Here is a 24,778-nt window from a genome sequence, read left to right as displayed (position 1 = left end):
TAAAAAAGCATCATCGATCCAAAATTATTTAATAATTTGACAATACCTTAATAATAACAAATTCCTCAAAAAAAAATTAATTGAATTTCCAATTATCAGTTTGCAAGTTTTAGAATTTCTAGAACTTTTCAAGATAGCTATCAGGAATCAGAGTCAGTAATTCCACCTTCTCCGATAATATAAACACATTCTCTCTCTGGCATATCAGGACTATCTTGTAGCTTTGCAACACGTTCGTCTCCTCTGCCTTTGCGCAAAAGAATTCTTGTTGCCGAAGCATGAGCCAAAACATGCCCTCCAATTGGCTTTCTTCCATCAGCAGAAGCAAAAAGAGCACTGGCACCAGGATCACTTTGCACTTGGTTCGTCATGAATACAGCAATGTTAAAGTCTTCAGCAATTCGATTCAATCTCGACAAGTGTTGGTTCAACTTTTGCTGGCGCTCACCGAGTTCACCTCGACCACTGTAGTCTACCCTGAAGTTGGCCATTATCGAATCAACAACAATCAACTTAAAGCTACCATCAATCAATTGAGCACAAAGCTGTTCAAGTAACTCCTGTTGATGCTCACTGTTAAGAGCTCTTGCATACGATATATTTTCCAATGCGATTTCAGGATCGACCTCAAATCTGGTAGCTATGGATCGAATTCTATCTGGTCGAAACGTACCTTCCGTATCAATATACGCCACTTTACCTTCGGCTCCACCCATTGACTTTGGTAGCTGAGTTGTCACACATAGAGTATGGCATAGTTGGGTTTTACCACATCGAAACTCACCAAACACTTCCGAGATGCTCATAGTTTTAACTCCCCCTCCAAGAATCCCATCAAAAGCACTTGATCCAGTTGAAATCGAGTAAACGTTTTCACGTAGTTGGGCTTGTAATGATGCAGGAATAAAACCTGCTTGGAGTAATTTCGACGCAGCGTCTTTGATTTTTTCAACTTTAACCTCACTTAATCCTTTGATCTTGAGTAAATTTCTCCTTGTGGTGGATAGAACAGTCTAAACGTGGATCCACAAATGTGGCGTGGATTAAAATTGGTTAGTTTATCGTGTTCAAACAAAATCCAGGGGATCAGCTTCATCAAACTTCAAATAAATTCAAATCAATTCGAACACTTAAAACACTTAAAAAGTAATCATACTGAAACGCTACAAACACCAGCAGCTCTAAGTTTCTGAATATCCCCAGCATTGATTCCATGGTTTTGCAATTCGTCAATGGGAATGATCAAATTGAGAGAGTTTCCGTCGTTTTCTGAGATTGTCATTGTTGGTGTTGGCGCTAGAGTTTTAATGGTAAGAAACCAAAGTTGTCGATAAAAAAAGATGAGGAAGAAAAGAAAAGGAAAGAAAAGGAAAAAGAAGAGGAATTCAGGTCCATTTATACAATTCAGAAGAAAAAAAGAGCCTACAACATTGGTCTTGTTGTGCCTGAAAAGGGTCTTTTCAGTTAAGCGCTGAACAGAGAAGTTTTTATTCAAGAAAACCATATAAAGAGAGCTTGAGAAGCTGAAGAGAACAAAATGGGTGAATAATTATCACAGAAGCCCATAAACCTATAGTCGTTACAACAAATCGTAAAAGAAAGCAAAAACCAACATAAAGAGTAAAATTAAAAAAAATGTAAATCAAAATAGTAATAAAAAAATCAAGTTCAATTCGAAAAGGCTTGGGATTAGATTAAAGCTAATACAGCAAAAAGTAAAGCGTTGAAGCTGTAGGATACTTTGGTTCCAGCTCCGGTGTATCCTTCAGAAATTGTTGGAACAGTTCCAGAACTAGTGGATGTTGATGATTTAGAAACAGTAGGTTCTGATGGTTTTTCACTTGTTTTGTCACAGATTTTGTTTCCAGCATCATCTGTTTTAGAACATTCTGTTTCTGTTTCTGTTTCTGTTTCTGTTTCTGTTTTAGTATCTGTTTTTGTTTTTGTTGGTGTTTTGGTATCAGTTGGTGTTTTGGTATCAGTTGGAGTTGGAGTTGGAGTTGGAGTTGGAGTTGGAGTTGGTGTTGGTGTTGGTGTTGGAGTTGGTGTTGGTGTTGGAGTATCAGTATCAGTAATATCACAGTCGCCATCCTCGCATGGATCTATACACAAGATTGCTGGTACAATTCCATTGCATACAAAGGCATTTTCAAAAAATGGTCTTCCATACTCAAGCCAAACTTCACAAAAGTCACAAGCGATACATGAGTTTAAACTATGTGGTGCTGTGGTGTTTGCACTAAAGACATCGCAGAAACATTCTTTATAGCCCTCTGCATCATAACCACCACATTCATCTATTACATCAAGAACATCTTCACAGGCTGAGAGATTACAAGTGATGTCGTATGAACAGTCGTCTGGAACAGAACATCCTGTTGGTAAATTGCAGTCGTCGTCAAAAACACAGTAATCTGGAAGTGTGCATCCATCTGGAACTGTTAAAGTGCAGTTTTTTGGATCTGGGTCATCGTCATAAATGCAATTGTCTGGAATATTGCAACCACTTGGTAAGGCGCAACCATCATTCAAAAAAGTGCAATGATCTGGAAGTGTGCATCCATCTGGAAGAGCCAAGGTGCAATTTGTTGGGTCTGGAACATCATCATCAATGCAATCATCTGGAACAGAACATCCTGATGGTAGTAAGCAATTTCCATAATACGTGCAATGATCTGGAAGCGTACATAATGGAGTTTCGCATCCATTAATTGGCACACAATTATCTAAACATTCTTGTGAAGTATTGCATTGTTCATCATAAACACATCCAGATGGAAGTTCGCAGCTAGTATCAGGCGAACATGCAACAGGTGTATCTGAGCATTCATCAGCTTCTAAACAAGTTGGCGTTGGTGTATCTGTAGAATTTTCAAAAACTGGGATTGGCGAGCTTAATCCAAGACTGAGCAAGGAAAAGCTTATAAATATTTGTCGAATCATTTTTAATAATATCAATTAAGAAGAAACAATATCGTTAATAAGTTATAGCATGGGAAAAAATCAAGTCTGAAGGAATTTGGCAGATAGATCATCTTCTTATATATTCTCATCTCAACTCATTGTTGGTTATTTAAATCATCTATCTACCAACCCAAACGAGTTTGACTGATTATCATTTTTAAAAATAAACATTCTGAGGTCATGAAAGACATGCTGATATTTCACTAAGGGTATAACAATAAACTGATCAAGGATTTGGGATCGAGCGTTTGAGCGGAGTTTGTGAAAGAAGAATAGAAATATACTAAGAGCCAATGTCAAAGCTAAAAGCTTACTGCATGTGCTATTTTTGTCTGTTTCCTTTTTTTTTTTGCATACAATTTAAGCTCATCACTAACCTCCAGTTCTAATAATAGGACCAAAAAAATGAAGTATCTCGTAATATTGTCTTGATCATCGACTAACTTTATTCAATTGGTTAAGTAATCTTTCAACTCTTTGTATATGATTGTTTTCAAATTTCATGATACAAGATCAAAAGAAGTATAATATTTTTACTAATTTGGTCCGACTCTAATTAAAGATATATTAATTTCTCAAAACAATTAGAAGAATTTGATTATTATAGAGTCAATTAAAATTTAAAAATTGGTTAAAAAAACTAAGAAAAATCTAAAGATTGATAAAATAGAATTTGTATTTCTGATAGGCTTTCCACAAATGGTATCTATTATATATTATACTATTGATTTTCTATTTTTTCGCATCTCTGAAGCAATTTTTTAAACAACCCATTATCTCTGAATAAAAATCTATTAACCTTTATGTTATCAATATCGATATTCACATCTACATTATAAACTGTACTTAACAACATATTCAAGTTCAATCTCATCTGAGGATAGTTACCAATGTGTTCCCACTCCTTTGTTGCTAATAATAATAAAAAAGCAAATTTCCTAAATCGAGTCAATCCGATAAATTCTAAATTTTTTTTCTCAAGTTTGTATGGGTTTAAGATTAATTTCTTATCATCTTCTTTGGTTTCATTAGTCTTATCAGTGTTATCAATACTCTTAGCGACATCTATGGTTATTATCGGTCTTTTTTCATAACGATCACCCAATTCCGACTCGTTTAAAGGTAGAGTATCAAAGGGTATATTCAAATTGTTACTAATGTATTCTTTATTTTGCAAATAATTTTTTTTAAGAATTTTATCATACTTGACGTGGTTCAAAAAGTAAATAGAGTAGTTGTAACAAATTCTTTCAAAGATTATTGCTCTAATAATATGATTATTATTATAACCATTAGTATTGAAATTTCTTTTAAAATTAATCAAATTTGAATCTAGAACTTTATTTAAATACTTTATTGAATAAATGGAATTTATAATTAAATTGTTATTATTTGTTGGATTAAAACCAGGAGTTAAGTTTGAATAATTATTAATTTTCAAACAATTAAATAATTCTGAAATGACAACTAAAAATCTAACGGGAAAGGATTTTAGATTGCACCTAGAAACATATGAATAAGTAGAAGCATCTATAATTGAATCAATTAAAGTTTGTTTCAACTTGACGGTAGCAGATGGAGAATTGTACGAAGAATGAGAAGAATTTGAGCTCTTTGGAGAACTTAGTGAAGAACGAGGCACAGGGTTTGTTGTTGACAATTTATAAGAAGTTGTAGAGTTTATAACGTCTAATAATAAAGATATAATCAACATTTCCTGAGAAGAAGCTAAGTAAGACCAAGCTTTATCGCTTTGAAAATCTTTTTTTAATAGTTCATAGGTTTGATAAGAATGTTTGTAATTTCTTAACATGAAAGACCAGTCAGCTAGTTTTCTAATTTTAGCGATATGAGAGTAGTAATTATAATAACCCTTTGTGAAATTGTAATCTAAATTTAAGTTGTTGTTGAAGTTATTCAAAGAAGAATTGGGTGGACTTAAATGATCAGACAATGAAGAAGTTGATTTATTTGCATTAGTACCAAAGCCAAAAAAAGAAGTCTTTAAAGGCTTTAAGCCTGAAGACGAAGAAAACACATTGAAAAATCTATTTGTAAAGGATTTTTTTGGGGCCACATATTGATCATCCCAACTTGATATTTTTTTTTCCATAAATGGGATTAAAGTTAGTTTGATCAATTCTACAAGGGTCGATTTGATTGAAGAGATATCTTTAGAATTTAAATTTCCATTTTCATTTGAATTATCAATTTCATTATTTTGATTTTGATTTTGATTTTGATTTTGATTATTATCATTATCATTATTATTGATACTATTTGAACTTTGTCTTTTTGAAAATTTTTCTAATTGCAAAGTCTGCAATTCTTCATTAATTGAGCAATACAATTTTGGCTTTGATAATGAGGATAAATCATTTTGAGTGATATTAGGGGAATAATTTAAATTAGACAAATCATTCTGTTCATTTAATTTTAATAATAAACATGGATAATTATATGCTGATTTTAGATTTTTTAACAAATCTTGAGATTTAGTGAGATCATCTTTTTCATTTGAATTGGAGATAATTAGGAAACAAACTAGAGAGTCGTCGTCATTTAAATTTAGGTAATTTGGTATAATGTTTTCTGAATCATTTGTTGCTGCTAGGTTTGATGTTGAAGAAGATTTTTGGATATTCAAGTCCAAGTTTTTGAAATTCGATGAAATTGGAGGTCTTGCTAGAGTTGGAGAAGATAGATTATTAGCTGTTGTCGTAGTGGTGGCGAATAAATTGTTTACTTTTTTTGATAGGAAGTTTTTCAATAATAAGTTGTTAATTGATGTTAGATCATCGTTTGAAGAAACAACTACTAGATGAATAATTGAGTGGTTAAAAGTCTCAAATGGAAGAATTAGGTGATTTGATATTAATTTTGAAAAAAAATTTGAGTAGATTGAGTGTTTTATAGTATTGATAGTAGAGATGTCATCTTTCAAGTTCAAGTGCGAATTATTGTTGTGAATGAATTTTTTATTTATATTATTAACATAATTGATCATGATTTCGCTTAGGGATTCATAGTCGAATAGTTCGTGATTAAACGGATTTAGAGTGGTATCATTTGTATTTGAGGAGTTGTAATTGTAATTAGTATAGTCGTTTTTAGTGTTAGAGGCAGTTATCGAAGGTATGAACAAATCCTGCTGTAAATTTAGAGAGTCGATAATAGGCCTTGAAAATCTGATGGAAAAGGAACTGTAATTCTGAGAGATGGAGTCGTTGTTTCTGATGGTGTAATTGCTTTTGAGGTTGTAACCAAAGGGCCTTATTAGATGGTAGAAGGAATTGAAGCCCTTTTCTGTTGAGAGTTGGTCAGCATTTGAGGAAGCTATGACAGATATGTTGGGCGAAAAGGCATTTACCAACAAGTCTTTACAAAAGAAAGATGAGTTGTTGTTTAGCGATAGGTCGATGTCCATTACGAGCAGTGGTTGATGGCATGGGGAGTGGTTCCAGATTTAGGTGAAGAACAGAAATGTGGGAGAGACAGCAGAGGAAGACAAGACAGATACAAGATGATTATAAGACAGATACAGGATGATTATAAGGTGGTTGAGAGGTGATTAAGAGGTGCTTGAGATAATGATGGAAGAATAGAGCAGTGAAATCATAGCCGAGAGTTTTTTCCGCAAACAATGGGCGATCAGAAAAATACGGAGATACGTGAGATAGCGAGATAAGTGATCAGAGTTAGTGAGAGTTGGTGAGAACTAAGTATATTGAGTATATAGCTACGTGGTTTCTCTGATGTAAGCAGCGCTAGTTTACCTGGACACTTTTGTTGATTTGGATCTTTTTATCCTGCCCACCACTGACAATGCCTATCTCGCTGTTCCAGTCGAGGCCCAACACTTTGTTAGAGTTTGTGGGCAACTCAGAGTTTCTCTTTATGGTGAAGAGACAGTTGTTGGATCTGATGTCCCATAGCTTGACTGTCGAGTCGTGGGATGCTGAAGCAAAGATGTGCTCGTTGCTGGGGTCCTGGGATAGCGAGACAACAAAGTTCTTGTGGCCAACCAACTGAGACTGTATGGTAGTGTTCTTGCTGGATGACGAGGCTCTAGGATCGATTACGATGATATGTCTGGCAGAAGAACCAGAGATCAAGGCTCCTGAGTTTCGCAATTGGAGTAGAGACAATAAAGAAAAGGAGGTTTTTTTGGTGTCGACACAGCGAGAGGTGAACAAATCCCAGGTCTTCAAAGTGTGGTCCTGAGATACAGAATAAGCTACCGAAGAATCATTTGCATCGAATATTATATCTTCAACAGGCTGTTTATGATCTTCTAAAAGGGATAAGGGAGACTTTCTACGGACAAATTCGTCTTTAACAAACAATTTTCTTCTTTTTTTAGAGGACGTTGATGATAGGTTGTTTGAGATTGAATCAGAATTGAAATCAATTGAGGTCATTTCGTTCAAGTTAGTCGACCATATACCAATGGTGTTATCATAACTGGCAGACAATATTTTGTTTGAACCGGTATTGACAGCGAGTTTCACCACAGGATACTTGTGGCCTTCTAGTATAGCCAAGGTTTTGATTTCGCTATTATCAGGATCATCAGAGTCTGAGTTATCATCGTTCTGTATGTCTTCTGTGCTATTGTTGTTTTTCAATTTGAACAATCGCAATTGGTTGTCATTGCCACAAGAAATAACCCTGGAATTTGTGATCCATTTGACATCTTTGATGGAATTCAAATGATTTGAGAAAAACTTTTTCTCAAATTTATTTTGAGATGAGTTGTAGATTTTAATAATTCCATCGTATGAACCAATCAATATCTTGTCTTTATTCAAACTTATTGAGGAAACCCAATCGTTGTTGTTCAATGAGTTCAAGTAAATTGGTGGTAATACGCTTTTCTTGTATTCTAGATTTAGTATCACTTCGGTGGACAACCCATTGTCCACCAAATACTCGTCAATTGACGTGGTCAATATCTGGGAGTCAATAAGGAAATCAAAGGGAATGATCTTGTATTCCAGCTTCTCAATCTTGTTCTGCTGGTCTTGAATCAACTGGTTGACTATCTCTGAGAGCCCATATCTCTTCAACAAAGTGGGCACAAACAACGCAGTGTCTGGAACCTGGAGTGTTTCCAGAGGATCCTTTGTGAAAAACTTGATTTTGATCTGGGGCTGTGTGGAAGACATTCTTTCAGCTGCTTTGGACGTGTTGAAATGATATTATATCTGTATTATGTCAATATTTCACCAATACCTCGCCAATATTTCAGTGATTTCTCTCGGTCTTTTTACTGAAAAAAAAATAAAAAATTTCAGAGAAAACTTCCGCAGCACTGATCCGTCTTTGGAATCCGCGTCTCCAGCAACGGATCACCGCGGATTTTCTCTTGAAGTTGGTTTTTTTCTTCTTTACTTCTTTTATTCGTTTTGGAACAGCGAATCCATCTTTAAAGCTTTTATACAGTAACACTCAGCTATTCATTTCAGCTAGCCAACTTACAGAGAACAATTGACGCTTGTTAGTGGGTGCTCACGATGTTGTGGTCTCTTGTGTTGTCCCTTTTTTTATTTTTTTTCAATTCAAATGCATTTTATTTGCCTGGAGTCGCTCCCACCACCTATGGTGAAGGAGACGATATCCCACTTTTGGTGAACCATATTACTCCCTCAAATAGCCACAATATTGTTAATTCCAACGGTGGATCTAGTGCTGGTACATCTCAGTCAAAGAAAGCCAAGACTTATGTCTATTCTTTTGATTACTATTTTCCAAAATTACATTTCTGTAGACCCAAAGATGGGAAACTAGAAAAACAGAGCGAAAGTTTGGGTTCGATTATATTTGGAGATCGAATTTTCAATTCTCCATTTGAAATTAAAATGTTGCAGAATCAGTCGTGCACAGCATTGTGTTCGTCTGTTTATTCCAAGACAGACACATTGTTTGTCAACAAAATTATTCGAAGTGGCTACTATCACAACTGGTTGGTTGATGGACTACCTATAGCGAGATCGTTATATGACACCGGAACCAAAACTAAGTTTTATGGAACAGGATTTGAAGTTGGGTTAATTGATCCAACCAACGTGGCGCATTTGGTCAATCATTTTGATATTCAGATTGAGTATCACAAGAGAGGCGAAAACCAGTATAGAGTAGTTGGCGTGACTGTTCAACCATACTCATGGGATCGAAAATTGAGTGATGATCAAGATAAGGATAAGGATAGCAATAAGAATTTATGTGATGCCAATGCAAACAACTTTGATCCGGTTTTCTTGAACCAAAATAAAAATACCGAGGTTCAGTTTTCGTATTCAGTTTATTTTGTTGAAAGTGATATTTCCTGGGCAACAAGATGGGACAAGTATTTACATGTTTACGATCCCAAGATCCAGTGGTTTTCGTTGATAAATTTTTCGTTGATTGTGCTTTGTTTGTCGTTGGTGATTGGACATATATTGTTAAAGACACTTAAAAACGATATTTCCAAGTACAACAGCATTGATTTGAGTGAAGATATTCAGGAAGAGAGTGGATGGAAGTTGGTGCATGGGGATGTTTTCCGACCACCAATCAACCGAATGTTGTTATCAGTGATGGTTGGGAGTGGGTTCCAGTTGTTTCTAATGGCATTTGTTACGATTTTGTTTGCGTTGTTTGGGTTGTTATCACCAGCAAACCGGGGGTCGTTAGCTACGGTTATGTTTATATTGTATGGGATATTTGGGATATTCGGGTCATTTGCGTCGAGTTTTATTTACAAGTTTTTCAATGGGGAGAACTGGCGATTGAATTTGATATTGACGCCCACATTGGTGCCTGGAACGATATTTTTGATATTTATTGGATTGAATTTCTTTTTGATATGGGTAAAGAGTTCAGGAGCGATACCAATCGGCACAATGTTTGCTATAATTGGGATATGGTTTTTGATATCGTTGCCATTATCAGTGATTGGGTCATTGTTGTCGTTTAAGAGTAATAATGAGTTTTTAAAAAAGCCGGTAAAGACCAACCAAATTCCCAGACAAATACCTAAGGAACCAATATATCTCAAGATTTGGGTTGTGTCGTTGATCAGTGGGATTTTTCCATTTGGATCAATGGCGGTTGAGATATATTTCATTTACTCGTCGATTTGGTTTAACCGGATTTACTATATGTTTGGGTTTTTATTTTTTTGTTTTGTATTAATGACGGTGACGTGTTCGTTGATCAGTATATTGATGATATATTATACGTTGTGTTTTGAGAATTATAAATGGCAATGGAGAAGCTTTTTGATCAGCGGGAGCTGTTCGATATATGTGTTTATCCATTCATTGTTTTTGATCAAGTTTGATCAGTTGAATGGGGCTGTGAGTATAATATTGTATTTGGGGTATTCGTCGATGATCAGTTTGTTGATGTTTGTGTTGTGTGGGTCGATTGGGTTTATATCCAATTTGATATTTATCCGCAAGATATATTCATCAATTAAAGTTGATTAAAGCGGGTATGTATATATATGTATATGTATATACTTCTGAATATATATACTTTTGAACTTTTGAACTTTTGAATATATACTTATAAATACAAATGTTAACGATCATTTAATAGTTTATTTCTTTTTTGTTTTTTTTGCAATCTTTTCAATCTTTTTTCGTTTAATTTTTTGGACAATTTCGAAGCTCGTTCAATTTCCATTAGTCTCAAGTTTTTTTCCTTTTTCTTTTGAATCACCAAGTCCTTTTTCAATTTAGACTCGTCTTTCAATTCCTTTAGTTTCAAATCGTACTGTTTTTTCAAGTTTCGTTGATTCAATCGCTTCTGAAAGGAGCTGTTAACATTTTTAGTAGTGGTGTCTGGCTTATTTATTCTGAATGGATCCTTTTTGAGTTTCCATTCTTTTCCACTTACTCTTGGACCTTGAGGCAATATGGATTCTGTTTTCAGTATGGCGGACTCACTCATTATGAATTGGAGAGATCAAAAATAGTATTACTTGTAGTGGTGATAATGGCTGTATTCTTGTATTTTTGATATCAATTAGATTAACAATTTAGGCAATAAAAATGAAAGATGTTCAAAAAGCATCGAAAAATAAAAAAAAAATAATTGAGAAAGAAGCGTTACCCTGTTTATTACATAAAGCGCAGCTCACACACCGTCATTACATAACCCAGACAGTAATTCTAACCATTTGGACGGGACTATTCCATGGGCGTGGCACACACACATTGCCGTCTGCGCAACCCAGCGCGTCTGACGTCTGACGACGCGGCCACAAAAGAAAGGGTTGTCTCACATCTTGTTTTGGGAAGTGCGAATTGTAGTTTCAAACACGTTGACGAAGCAACAACTGCTATTTTAAGACACACGGGCAACCCTAAGAGAGGACGAGAGGACGAGAGAAGAGGCAAACAAGCGAAACAAAGAGGAAACTTCACACCGTCCTGGAGCTGGCGCTGCGTTTTCTGCTGTGTATGCGTCGTGCTTCTGAGGTCGCTCCAGCCCAGTACCATCCCGCTGGAGGCTCGTTCTGGGGTCCGACTGGGCTGCGGTGCTTTCGCAAAGCGGACATTCCCAGAGCCGATCTGGCACAGCGGCAGCGTTGGAATGAGCGATCTGCAGCGGTGCGTTGTGCACCTGCAGTAGCGCTCTGATTTCACAGGGTGCCACGCGTGGACAGCGCTCAAGCAGCGCGTGTTCTCCCGGTGGCGGAGGTCGCATGCATGCACCCACATCTACGCGCGCGAGAAACGCACGACGGGCAGCAGCGGCGGTGGGGTGTTGGGGCAGCGGTGGTGTGTCCGCAGCCCGGCCCTGGAGCGAGCCTGGATGTTTCTCTCTTTCTTTCTCACTTCTTTTCTTCTGCCCATTTGATTATATCTAGTGAGTTTCCTTCTGCTTATCCTTCTTTCTCTCCACCAACTACTGTTCATTCATTTACTTCCACTGCTCTGTCTTGCTTCTCCAGCTGCTTCTCCCTTTCCTTCTTCCTCTGCCCCTCCAATTTCTCATTCAATTTCAATACCATCGCCAACCGCACACTCTACTTCACCAGATCATACCATACCATACCATACCAGCAGCACTCCATTGAACATCTTCTTCAAAAGAGCTGCTCTAGCTATTTCTTCCACCCAGGCTATTCAACTATTTTCCACTATTTTCCACTAATTTCCCAACAACACTGCTATATTTCAACTTTTCACAGCACTCTCTCTGTTGTTGACTTATTTCTCATCCAAGGGAAAAAAGTCGCTTTTCTAAAATTTTTACAATCGTTTAACAATTTGTCTTTACCATAGATTAATCTTTTTTTCTATCAACAATAATCAATAAACAATCAATAATCAATAAATAAGTAAACACTAAACTAATACCACCAATTGATTCTTGCTCTTGTTTTTTTACAATATCATATCACTAGTTTCTCAATACTAATTTGTTTTTTTCTTACCAATATCACCACAATAACTGTTTATCTAATAAAATAAAATAAAATAAAATAAAATAAAATAAAATAAAATAAAATAAAATAATAAAGTAATAATAAAGTAAAAACAAAACAAAAAAAAGTAGGCTTATCCTCTGCCCACTCTATACTGTCCTATCTTTTCACTTCTCATCTCTAAAAATATATCAACCTTATCTATCCATTGCCTATTATAAATAAAAATAATTTAAGTTAAAAGTAGCTTACAATAAATAAAAATATCTACTGTTTCAAAGATCACCTTTGCTAATCATATCATACTTACCCATTTACCATTCACTATTTATCATTTACCGTTTTCCTCAATAAATAAATAAATAATCCCAATCCCACCTCGTCACAATAATGAAATATCTAAACTCGCTCGATTCTCTCCTACTCATCCCTTTAATACTATCAAACCTAATCAACGCTATATCCTCCTCAAACTCTTCCACCTCCTCAAACATAAACTCCATCTTTGACATACAACAAATCAACACTCCCTCCCTAAACTACCAATCCTTCGGTAACCAAATTGGCTTCTTTGGTCTATTCGATTCTGTTGCCATACTAAAATACAGTGGTCAACAGGATTTATGGCTCTCCCAACAAGACGATACAGACTCAGACTCTGACTCAGGCTCTGATTCAACCACCTTTATCTACGCTTATGAAAACAATCTCGATCTATACTCTTCCTCAAACTCTTCAAACTCATCTTCCTCCTCCTCATCTTCCTCAAATGTCTTGAAAATCACACAACTCTCAGACGTCGTCCAACTCGTTTACCCAATCTATGACAACTCCTTCATCCTCGTAGGCGATTTCGGCCACTACTCCCAAATCAACGATTCAAACACCCAAATTTCCTCTCCTTGCATCTTCAACATATCAACAAACCAATTCCTACTCATAGATCCTGACCATGAAATTAATGGCACCATTTCCTCCATCTACTTTGACCAAGCCTCGGACTTGATTTACTTTGGCGGTAACTTTGAATTCAACAACTCCTTTGGCTCTCTCATTTACGATTTGAATGACAACCAATTGAAAAACTTGCCCTTTAATGGCTTCAACCAAAACTCTCAAATAAACTCTATCCAAAAGATTAAAGACAACTCAATCCTCTTTGCCGGCGATTTCTACTCCCTAGGTCTACAAAACTTACTATTCACAAACCAATCTTACTTTCTCTCCTACAATAGCACTCTCCACAACTCAATAAACTCTACAAACAACTCTCAAATCTCAATCGACATAGACCAAGTCGTCTCCTTCAAATACGCCAACATCACAACAGACAGCACCGACCAATCCATTGCTGATTCCTCCATCATCTGTCCCAACGACAACTCAAATGGTTGGCTAATGGGTGAAGCCATCCAAGAAGGCGCCTGGGTAGCTGACTTGCCCTTCACTGTCTACCCAACAAAAATCAGAATTTACAACTCTCGCTACAACGATAACGCTGGCGTTAAAACCTTTAGACTAATCACCTCTCCCTCAAACTCTATCATGAACCTAACTTACATTGACCCAGAAACAAACCAATTGGCAACATGCAACGCTTGGTGCCCTCTTCTACAACAAACTAATATACAATCCCTATACGAAAATTTGGACGAACTAAATCCAAATAACATAACAAACCTTACCTCCACCTCCTATCTCAATGATAACTCTGTCGACTCAACTCTATCCTGGGGCCCAGAATATCAAGATTTTGCCTTTGTAAACTACATTCAAGTAAATTACCTAAATCTCCACGTCTACGATTACTACGGCTCAAGAGGTGGCCTAGCAGGCATCGAAATGTTCACCAGAGAAATCCTAACCTATGCCAACAACACCCTCAATGAGCCAAACTGCGATACTCAATATTCAGGAAGATCTTACTCTGAAGTATCTGGCAGTGGCTGGGAACAAAGCATCACTGGAACCTTTGCCAGTAACAATATAGACCTATCTGGCTCAGATCCAACTTCTATCGGTGTAACCTTTTACCCAAATATCTCCTACTCCGGTAACTATTCTCTATCCCTCTATACCCCAGGCTGTCAAGCTGATGGAACTTGTGACACTAGAGGTATGGTTTCCGTAAAACTATACGATGCCCAAAATAACCTCTTAAATGACTTTATCTCCTACCAAAATAACGAATTTGAAAAAATTGAACCCTTATATTCAGGCTACCTCAATATAACCAACCCATACGATGAAGATTATGATGAAGACGATATTTCAAGACCAAGAGTCGAACTAACTTTTAGCAACTACATCCTAGGTCTAAGCTCCGAAAGAGTCACAATGGTTGCTGATAAAGTCTCTGTCGAAATTTTGGGCTTGGACACTGTCTACAATTCAACTCACTCAAACTCAACAAACAGTACTACCATCGATTTAGAACTTGATAACAATTATTACATCTACTTGAACGGTTTGTTTGAATACGATACAAATAATTTCACTGCTTTTTCTGATGATTATGATTCCTTCAATTTTTCTTCAGAAGATTTCGAAAATACTTTTGTTGGAAACTCATCAATTAATAAATTAATGGTTGAAAATTTCAATAAAAATGCTTCCATCAACTCAATCATCTATTTAAACAACTCTCTATATATTGGTGGGGACTTTAGATCCCTAGCAAATGGCAGATATTTTCATTCTGTTAATATCGGTGATTATGACGATTCGAAAAATGAATTGGAAATCTCAAATAATAACATTGATAGCTCATTTAACAACATAATCAAAGGCATGTTTACTGGCTATGACGATTCTTTAATTGTCGTTGGAACTTTTACCGATTTTAACTCATCCGATTTAAGCTCTTTAGATCAAAATGATGATAACAGATACTCTCCAAATCATGTCGCGGCTTTAATTCAAAATGACTGGTACACTTTTTCTTCAGGTGTAACTGATTCTATCTATCATTTTTCAAAAACAATTTTCAATGATAATGAGTATTTCATTTTTAGTACACAAAATTTTGATATATTTCATTTGTGGGATAATACAAATAAATACTGGGTCAGTAGAAATGAACTCACATTAAACGTAACTAGCTCAGCTGTTACTAATGATGAGCAAATTTCTGTGATTTTTGGAAATATTCAATTAAATGGTATTTCAACACCAAATGGTGTATTTATTGACCAAAATGAAAGTTTAAGGACTTTTGGTTTCGACTTTGATGACTCAAGAGAAATTAATATTGTTCATGATACCTTATGGTTTAATGAATCCTTAACCGTAATTTCCGGTGATTTCGAGACCACAGAGGGTATTTCCAATCTTTTATTCATTCAGGCTATCAATGGATCAATTGTATATACTGGATTAGATGATTTTATCAATTGGCAAAATTCATCAATTTCAACTATTAATAAAGATAAAACTGGAAGATACTTGTATATTGGTACTAACGGCGATGCTGAATTATTAGAAAGAGAAATTTCTAGTAATATTTTCATCTATGACTTGTTTTATGATAACTTTACAGTTCCATCGCCTGTTATCTCAGACAGCGGTGAATCTAAAATCAATGCTCTTGTTTATAGTGAAAGGCAAAATATCTTAATCGTCGGGGGTGAGTTTGATAAAGCATCTTCTTTAGATTGTCCAAACTTATGTTTCTATGACTTGGATTCTAACAGATGGAATGATTTATCAACAACAACTATAACAGATGGTATTGTTTATTCTATGAATATGACTAGTAACACCAAATTATTTATAACAGGAGATCTTACTGTTGAAAACGTTCAGGGATATTTAGCTTCATTTGATTTTTCAACTTCACTAATACAAATCAATCATGACTTAAATGACCCTGCCACTACCTCTTCATCCATAACCAAAAAAAGAAGCAATATTCTTGAACAAACTTTTGATGAATCAGACTCTTCTGATATTGCAATTCCTACCAGCGTTAAGCAATTCATTTTAGTTGATGGAGGTGATAGTACCAATGACAGAGTTTTAGTTCTTGGTGACCACTACGTCTCCGCCTATAATACATCGGAATGGACCAGATTAGACCTATTAACAGATGAATTAGAACACCATGAATCAAATTTCACAAAATTCAGATTGGTAAATGTTGAATCAGAAGAAAGTAATTACTATTTTGAAGATAATAAGGTCTTGGTTGTTACAGGTAGCATCGAGTTTACTGAATATGGTACATTTTCAGTTGCATTTTTCAATGGTACAAACTGGTTCCCATATTTGCGTACCTTTTCAGCTGATGATACTGATCCTATCGTCTACAGTATTTTATTGAATAAAGCAATTTCCTCCGATAACAAAGACACCTCTGCTATAAGCCATGAAAATTTAGCAAAAGGTTGGATTGTATTTATCTCTTTGGCGTTGGCTATTGGAACTATAATGTTGCTATCACTACTCGCTGTTTTAATTGCAATGTTCAAAAGAAGAAAAAACGATTATGACCCAAATCTGCAAACCAGAATTGAAGAACAAGAAATGGTACAAACAGTGCCCCCTGCCGAGTTGTTCGATCATATGAATGAATTTAAGCAACATCGTCAATAGTCTATTACTTTATCCGTCCTTTTTTTTCTTCTTTTAATTGATTCAAACTTCCGTTTAGAATAATTTGTTTAATTTTTCTTTTGTTATTTTTGCTTCTTTATTTCTATAAGAATAATTCATTGTGTTTTGTTGCATTATATTGATTTGTGTATTATGCTTTTTTTGGTTTTATACTAAACCTTAACAAGATTAACCAATCCTAATCAAATTATTACAAAAATATTTTTGGTTATTTTTTTCCTGTTAGTTTTTATTATTACTTGTTTTAATTTTTCTTTTGATATTTTTAAATTTATTTTTTTTTTATTTTTTTTCTCAAATTTTTTTTTGACTTTATTAAAGCTCTTTCTTTCAAGTTATACTTTGGACTTTATATAATTATTTTTTTTTTTAGTTTGTTGTTTTTGATTTGTGTTAATTATATTATCTTTTTTTTCTTGTATGTTTGTTATAATCTATAATGAAATTTTAGCTACAATTGAATTATGAATAAGTTATAACAAAGATTCTTTTTATATTCTATTTTAGTTGTTATTTTTATAATTAACAATAAATGTAAATTTTTATTTACTTTTAATCAAACTAGTTTATTCAATTTGTATAGATGGCATTCATCGTCCCAGAAAAACCCAAGTTCAGTATCATTATTTAAAAATTTTACATCATACAACTTGGCATCTGATGGTAATTGGATTTCAAAATATTTGAAGTTTGATAAATCCTTAATTTTAAGTGAATAATCTTTTATGTTTGCTAATCTTTTTAATTTACTTGCATAAATTTTACTGTAATCGCTAGAATTTCTAATTTTAACGATATCATAATGATTGATATTGCAAATATTGGGCTGTTGAGTTTCAAGTACTTGAAGTGTCATTAAAGCTGAAAGAGAGGTTGGAAGTAAAAAAACATGATAAGTTGACAAAGGATAACCTGACTGGTTTTGTCTATTTATATTATTACTGCTTCGATTGATAGACTCATTATTGATAGTAATTAGTCTTGCTTCTAGTCTTTCATTTGAATTACTAACATCAGGTGGAGCTAAAGGCCCATAACTGATTAGATGTTTAAAAACAATAGCCAATTTTGTTCCAGAATTATTTGTGTTAAAAGTTGAAAAATCTCTTTGTAAAATTGAATTGATAATTGGAATAATAAAAAACTTTGATTGGTTATTATCATTTTCATCTTCATCTTCGTCACTAGAACCCCATGGATTATTTATATGATTATTTGGAGGATAACTTGAAGGACTATTTAAAGAATTATTAATAGAGTTATTAAATATAAAACTAGCAGAACCAAGAATGGGAATTGGTAAGGTTTGTTTAAAAACAAAATCATTTTCAATATTTTTCATTAAAATTTTTTTGTCAATGAAGATAGAATAACAAGAAATACCTACTTGATTTGGAATATTATAAGAACAAAAAAAAGTGCCAGGGGCTTGTAAGGGAATTATGTTGTCAACATCAGTTGATTTCGATAAATCATTAGAGATTAAATAGCTAAATTTTAACCATAGGAGATCTGATCTAGATGAATTTATATCACCAAATTCATCTTGTAACATTTCTAAAGTGACAGATCTTGTATCATATATCAAGCATTCATTGAAACCCGATAGGATTAATACTTGGTCATCAAAATAAGTCTTCATTCTAAAGTCCAATCTATAATGAGGAATTTCAATTTGACTATTTTCAAATAATCTTTCGTCTTTTTTATTTTGGCTTGATGTTAAATTGATTAAAACTAAGCCGCCTAATCTTTTAAATCTTAAAAACAAAATTTTTGAGTCCTTTGACAATTTTAGGAATTCGATTTTTGATGGGAACTGTTGATTGTAGATTAAATTTGATAAGTTTAATTCAATTGGATAATTTGAGTTATTATTTTCAGCTGAGAGTAAATTTGGTAATTTATATATTTCTATTAATCCATAATTAGCAATGACCAAATTTTGATTACAAATTGAGACTGAAGTATTTGTGATTTGTTTATTTGATCTTATAAAATACTTGAATGACTTTTGAATTGATTTTAGTGAAAATTGATCGTTTTTATTGATATTATCTTTTGTAAGATTTGATAAATCATATAAACAAGAGACATAATTGTCGGTATTTTTAATATTAAGAGTGTCATTATTAATGCTATCATTAACATTACTAGAAGATGAAAATTTTGATTTTAGAAAATCTAGTGAAAAGGGTAAAAATAAATTCAAGTCAGTAAAATTATTGTAAGGGCGATTAATATTATTAACAGGCCAGCAAGTTGAAATATTATTATTATTTAATTTTAAAACATAAATATTTGAGGAGTTTATATTGAAGGAGATTAAAAGAAAATTTGAATTGCCATTATCTAAAATATTTTTGTAAGATAAAAAGGCGTTGTCATTTTTAGCATGATAAGAGAAAGTTACAGGATCTATTATATTGGTGTTATTACTATTACCATTGTTATTGTTATTGTTATTGTTATTATTGATGGCGGTATTTGAATTATTAAAATGATTGACATTAAAAGTTGAGTTTTGAATATTAGTATTTGTAGAGTTTGAACTATTTGGAGACGAGAAACTTCGACTTTGATTTTGAATTGGAGAATAGTCGATTGAATGATTTGATAATAGTTTATTATTTATCGGCCAAAACAAGTAGTCTTTATTGTAAAGTTCTTGTTTAAAAAAACAACTGAATTTGAAAAAAATCTTGATGGGATCATCGTCAATTTGGTAATTTAAAAAATTTAGTTTTATTCTAAGTAATAAAAAATTAAAAATATTAGCATTAAATTTCGGGTTTATTAATTTCTCAAAGAATTCGTAGTTTTTGGTAAAGCAATCGTATGAATCTGGACGAAGATATATACCATTTCGATTGAACATAAACTCATGAGCAAGATAAGTGGAATTGATATAATATCGCCAGTTTTTGCAAATCGTGGAGAATTTGTACAAGCTAACGATATCTAACTTTCTCAAGATGGCATTCAATAATTCGTTGGGCAAGCCCAACCATTTGGAATTGGTTTGGTTAACGAAATTGGAATTTGCATGTTTGAGCAATTTCTTTGCATTCTCGTTATCGTTTGTACTGGTGCTATCAGTAATAGATGTGGGATATTTTCTTTTGCCTCTCTCGATCGAAGCCATTAGTCAACTAGCTGGCAGAGTTAATAGCAAAGCTCAGAAGTTCCATACAAACTGGATCCCAGGTTGGACACTGACCAAAAGAGCTGGCACAGAACAAAACTGATTATATCGATGGAAGGATCACAAAGTCTTAAAGTGTTGAAGAGGTGGTAGAAAAATTGTAAAAGGCATCAAAAAATAAGCGCCGAAAGAGCAAAAAAAGGTTTGGATAAGGGGAGCTGTCCCGACTTTCGCAAGAAGCAATTACAGGGCAGACTGAGGCAGACTGGGGCAGACTGGGACGTGGTATAATATAATATACTGGATATATAAGCTTCGAGAAGAAAAAAAGTAAATATAAAAAAAACAGAGCAGTGAGATGGGAATTTGCAGTCAGCAGCTCAGAACTGAAGACGAGTAGTTGCAGCAAGCAGTGGTTGGAGAAGCAGAGACATCATAGTTTGTTTTGGCTCTCGACTTCGTCGACCATTTTTCTGTATTCTCTTTGCTTGTTGGCCAAATCCAAAAAGACCTTGTATTTCACATTTAACAACTTTCTGTCTGGATCATCTACTGAGCCTGGTAAGACAACTCTGCCCACTCCTGACAACCTTTCCATCACAGTCCACAATTTATCAGCAGAGTTCAATGGGGCAGAACTTAGATTCAATTTGGATGGTCTGTTGAATTTTAATGAGGCTTGTCGTGAAATATTGCCCACCGTAGTCTTGTTATCGCTTTGATTCAATACCAACTTGGAAAACTTTTCGTGAATTGATTTCGATCTTGGTCCAAAAGACAAATGGCTGTTTTTACCATCATCGTCATCATCGTCATCGTCTTCGGATTGAATGCTAGCATCATCATCGTCATCATCATCGTCAACACAGGCATGTTCATTGTTATAAGCATTGGTATTGGTATTGGTATTGGTATTGGTATTGGTATTGGTATCTGTGGAAGAATTGCCCTCTGTGGAAAAGTCAAATTCATTTTTTTCTGCCATAGGAGTCATAATTGGAAATGGGAAACCACCTTCTTGTCCAATGAATGTTAATGGAGCCATTGCAGAGATATTAGTGACACTTGCAGTAGCAGATGGGGCAGTATATGGAGACACAGCTCCGGGTCTATCAGACAGAGTAGAGACCCTTGGTTTTCTTGATGGCACTTTTTTCAAACCAGTATGATCTTCAGCTGCAACAGCTCCAAGGATAGCTGAACCGAAAACAACCGCTGCATCGATATATCTTGGAATAACAATTGGCAATCCAACACAGTCAGCTAATAGTCTCATTAATAGACCGTTACGACATTGACCACCAGACATAAAAATCGATGAAATTTGATGGCCAGCTTTAGTCATGGCTTCAACAATCTGTCTTGTTTGTTGAGCGATGAACTCGCAAGCAGCAAAGTAAGTGATGGACAAATCCTCAATACTTGAGTCCATTGATTGACCGATAATGGCAGCTCTCATGTTTGGATCAGCAATTGGAGATCTATTACCATGGTAATCACCATACAAAAACAAATGTTTTGCTAATGAGACCACTGATCTTTCGTTTCTTTCCAATTTTAATCTTTCTAGAACCGAATTCAAATAGTCAAATTTCGAGATACCTGAAGCGTCAGCTAATTTTGATAGTTCTCCATAAGCAGGATGAGTGTTTAAAATATGGGCCAATAGAGCACCAGTACAAGATTGACCACCTTCAGCTAGCCAGTAATTGGGAGCCATAATGTCTCTATAAGGACCCCAAACACCAGGAACGAAAATCGAGTCCTTTGACATAACAACATGGCAAGTACTTGTACCAGCAACAGCAGCCAATCTGCCAATGGCTTTATCCATTGAATTATTCAAGCTTGGATCGTGGTTTTGTTTCTCCAAAGTTGGAATAACCAAATCAGTCTTTGCAGCAATTGTACCAATCCAACCACTGTAACAATCGATGACACCAGAAGCTACTAGACAATTTGTAGTTAGCCCCAATTCTTCAGCAGCCTTTTCAGATAATGGGCCAACAGTTTCGCCAGCGCTATAGAAGATGCCAGTTTTATTGGTTGAACCACCAAGACATTTAAAATCGTTTTCAACTAATTCAGATAAATTGATTTTTAACAAAAACTCTTTATTCCAACCATCAACAGAATTATCAACACCCTTTGGTAATAGGCCCTGTTTGCAGACTGTTGAGCAGTAAGATCTTGAATTAATGCCAGTTGCTTTATAGACGAGAAAATCAGGCAAATCCATAAAATTGCAATTTTTGAAGGTTGAATTATTGGGGAAATTGTTTTTTAACCATTTGATCTTTGGGATTTCCATTTCAATTGACATTTTACCACCAACATATTTCAAACCTGTGAAGTCAGTTGAGTTGATTTCATTTGTCTCCAATTCAGCTCTGTGATCCATCCAAAGGATGATATTTTGATTGTTATTGCTGAAATTAGGACCAACAGCTACTGGAGAGTCATTTTCCAAGTTTAAAACAGTTAATGAGCAAGTAGCGTCGAAACCAATACCCAAGATTGAATTTGGATCAATTTGAGAGTCTCTTGTAATTGAATTAACACAATAACAAACAGCAGACCAGATTTCGCTGGAAGATTGAGTTATGTAGTTTGGTTTTAATTCTTCTCTTATAATTGGTTTTTCGCAGATACTTAGGATGGCACCAGTTGAATCGATAATACAAGCTCTTGCACTACCAGTTCCAACATCGACACCAATATAGAATCTATTTTGTTGGTTAAAGTTGAGAGAGTTTAGTCTTTGAAGACTGTTGTAGGAGTTAAAACGACTCATAGGAAGCGTGAAAAATTAAGAGGAAGAGTATAATGAAGAATATAATGAAAAATATAATGAAGAATATAATAAATATAATGAAGAATATAATGAAAAATATAATGAAGAATATAATAAATATAATGAAGAATATAATGAAAAATATAATGGAAAATATAATAATTATGAAAAGATTAATATATTTATAAACAGATGAAAAGAATGAAATTAAAAAAAAAAAATTAAAAAGAAAAAGATTCTTCTTGAAAGGAAAACTGGAGTATTTAAATAGTAAAAAAAAGTGAAGAGAATTCAAGGGAAATTTCTAAATGCTGATGAGTTAATAACAGGTTTCAATAATATTGAAGTAGTGAATGAAAAGTTGAACATTTGAGAAAAGAACAGAACTAATGAAGATAAAAAGCAATTTAAACTTAGTCAGAATGCAAAAGGAGAGATAAGATGGTGGAAAGTGACAAAAAAAAAGGCAACAGAGTGAGAAATAGTGATTAAAACATGATAAAACTAATTTAGAAGTGTAAAAATGTAAAAATTCAGAAAAATAATTGAAATTAGTAGAAAGTTGATGGAAAAAACAATGATTAAAATCGAAAGTTTGTGGAAAAAACGATGATTGAAATCGAAAGCTATTAAAATTAACCCTTAAGATTTAAAAAACGAAAGAATTGGAAGGAAGATTAAGAGATTAAAGGGCTAGAAAAGAGAGTCAAAAGACCATGATAACCTACCCATGGTGGATTTGTAGAGGATAAGGATGATGAATTTATGAAGATGATGGTGCAAAGAAGATAGTTATGTTGGCGTAGAGAGGATAGTGGTATAGTATGATATGGTGGAGTGAAGTAGTGCGAAAGATGATACCCCAGATTTGAGAAAATTAAAAAATTACTGAATCTCGTTAGTGTTTTTTTTTTCTTTCCAAATGTTAAATAAAATAAAATTTAAATAATTTTAAATAATTCTAAATAGTTTAAAATAGTTTAAAATAATTTAAAATAATTAATTTTAATTTAAAATAGTTTAAATGTAAGAATAAAGCCTGGGCCTATTGATTTGAATTGGGAATAAAGGTTAAAACCCGGAATCTAAATGAATCTTTTAACAGAATAAGTAGAGTATAGAGTTCAATATAGTTGGTAATTAAAAAATAATGGATAAATAATGGATAATCAAAGGATAAATAAAAGATAAATAAAAGATAATTGAAAAAGTTGTATAATTAGATAATATTTAAATGGTATTTAAATAGTGAAAAAACTAAATAAAAAAGAATAGCCAGTATTAACAGAAGAGAATAGAGAAAAATGAAATCAAATAAATAATTAAGTAATTAAACAAATGATTAAATAGATAATTAAACCAAATACTTTTAGTTTGAAACAAATGAACCACCAATAGTAAGACAAGATTATAATAAACTAAAACTAAAACTAAAACTAAAAACAAAAATAAAAATAAAAATAAAAATAAAAATAATAACAATAACGATAACAGTAATATTACTAAAAAAAGAGAAAGAAAATGAATGAAAGAGAACACAAAAGAATGGAATAAAATATAAAAGTAGAAATTGAAGTCAAAGTGGAAATTGAAATTGAAATTGAAATTGAAGTGGAAATTGAAGTCAAAAACAATTAAATTTAAAATTAAATTTAAATATTATAATAAATATAAGTATAAAGAGAAACCGAAATAATACTAAAAAAATAAAAGATAGAGAAAAATAAAGTTATAATAATCAATGATAAATCTAAAGACAAACATCCTAACGAAGTAAAATAAAAAAAAAATAAAATAAAATATAGATAACGAGAAAAAAAAAAATCATCAAATGAAC

The 24,778-nt window shown here is 33.7% G+C and overlaps 8 protein-coding genes across 8 annotated transcripts; 2 read left to right on the top strand and 6 right to left on the bottom strand.

Moving 5' to 3' along the window:
• Positions 1-1,596: 1,596 nt before the first annotated feature.
• On the bottom strand, positions 1,597-3,314 carry ASCRUDRAFT_109002 (uncharacterized protein). Its single transcript, XM_020188714.1, has one exon. It carries the CDS (start codon positions 2,941-2,943, stop codon positions 1,690-1,692), a length of 1,254 nt encoding a protein of 417 aa, XP_020046291.1. The 5' UTR covers positions 2,944-3,314; the 3' UTR covers positions 1,597-1,689.
• Positions 3,197-6,561, bottom strand: TRS85 (Trs85p). Its single transcript, XM_020188716.1, has one exon. The coding sequence runs from the start codon at positions 6,389-6,391 to the stop codon at positions 3,686-3,688; it is 2,706 nt and encodes a 901-aa protein (XP_020046290.1). The 5' UTR covers positions 6,392-6,561; the 3' UTR covers positions 3,197-3,685.
• A 170-nt stretch (positions 6,562-6,731) lies between these two features.
• ASCRUDRAFT_71452 (WD repeat WDR12/YTM1 family ribosome biogenesis protein) lies at positions 6,732-8,132 on the bottom strand (the record flags this gene model as incomplete). Its single annotated transcript, XM_020191942.1, has 1 exon — positions 6,732-8,132. The coding sequence occupies one exon, from the start codon at positions 8,130-8,132 to the stop codon at positions 6,732-6,734; it is 1,401 nt and encodes a 466-aa protein (XP_020046289.1).
• A 174-nt stretch (positions 8,133-8,306) lies between these two features.
• On the top strand, positions 8,307-10,669 carry ASCRUDRAFT_108999 (transmembrane 9 family protein). The gene has a single exon (XM_020188713.1). The coding sequence runs from the start codon at positions 8,481-8,483 to the stop codon at positions 10,437-10,439; it is 1,959 nt and encodes a 652-aa protein (XP_020046288.1). The 5' UTR covers positions 8,307-8,480; the 3' UTR covers positions 10,440-10,669.
• Positions 10,487-11,079, bottom strand: CGR1 (Cgr1p). Its single transcript, XM_020188715.1, has one exon. The coding sequence runs from the start codon at positions 10,903-10,905 to the stop codon at positions 10,534-10,536; it is 372 nt and encodes a 123-aa protein (XP_020046287.1). The 5' UTR covers positions 10,906-11,079; the 3' UTR covers positions 10,487-10,533.
• Positions 11,080-12,778: 1,699 nt separating this feature from the next.
• On the top strand, positions 12,779-16,981 carry RAX2 (Rax2p; the record flags this gene model as incomplete). The annotated part of the gene is made up of 1 exon (XM_020191941.1): positions 12,779-16,981. One exon carries the CDS (start codon positions 12,779-12,781, stop codon positions 16,979-16,981), a length of 4,203 nt encoding a protein of 1,400 aa, XP_020046286.1.
• A 577-nt stretch (positions 16,982-17,558) lies between these two features.
• Positions 17,559-20,147, bottom strand: ASCRUDRAFT_71448 (F-box protein; the record flags this gene model as incomplete). The annotated part of the gene is made up of 1 exon (XM_020191940.1): positions 17,559-20,147. One exon carries the CDS (start codon positions 20,145-20,147, stop codon positions 17,559-17,561), a length of 2,589 nt encoding a protein of 862 aa, XP_020046285.1.
• A 433-nt stretch (positions 20,148-20,580) lies between these two features.
• On the bottom strand, positions 20,581-23,043 carry ASCRUDRAFT_60076 (putative phosphotransferase; the record flags this gene model as incomplete). Its single annotated transcript, XM_020191251.1, has 2 exons — positions 21,015-23,043; positions 20,581-20,825 (listed from the first exon to the last, which is right to left on the bottom strand). Exons 1-2 carry the CDS (start codon positions 22,939-22,941, stop codon positions 20,581-20,583), a joined length of 2,172 nt encoding a protein of 723 aa, XP_020046284.1. The 5' UTR covers positions 22,942-23,043.
• Between the last annotated feature and the right edge of the window lie 1,735 nt (positions 23,044-24,778).

Source organism: Ascoidea rubescens, assembly GCF_001661345.1.
Source record: "Ascoidea rubescens DSM 1968 unplaced genomic scaffold ASCRUscaffold_10, whole genome shotgun sequence".
Lineage (NCBI taxonomy): Eukaryota > Fungi > Ascomycota > Saccharomycetes > Ascoideales > Ascoideaceae > Ascoidea > Ascoidea rubescens.
This window is presented reverse-complemented; position numbering and strand designations above follow the sequence as displayed.

Coding starts and splice junctions, on each gene's coding strand:
- ASCRUDRAFT_109002 (XM_020188714.1), bottom strand. CDS start 2,943: ATGATTCGACAAATATTTATAAGCTTTTCCTTGCTCAGTCTTGGATTA.
- TRS85 (XM_020188716.1), bottom strand. CDS start 6,391: ATGGACATCGACCTATCGCTAAACAACAACTCATCTTTCTTTTGTAAA.
- ASCRUDRAFT_108999 (XM_020188713.1), top strand. CDS start 8,481: ATGTTGTGGTCTCTTGTGTTGTCCCTTTTTTTATTTTTTTTCAATTCA.
- CGR1 (XM_020188715.1), bottom strand. CDS start 10,905: ATGAGTGAGTCCGCCATACTGAAAACAGAATCCATATTGCCTCAAGGT.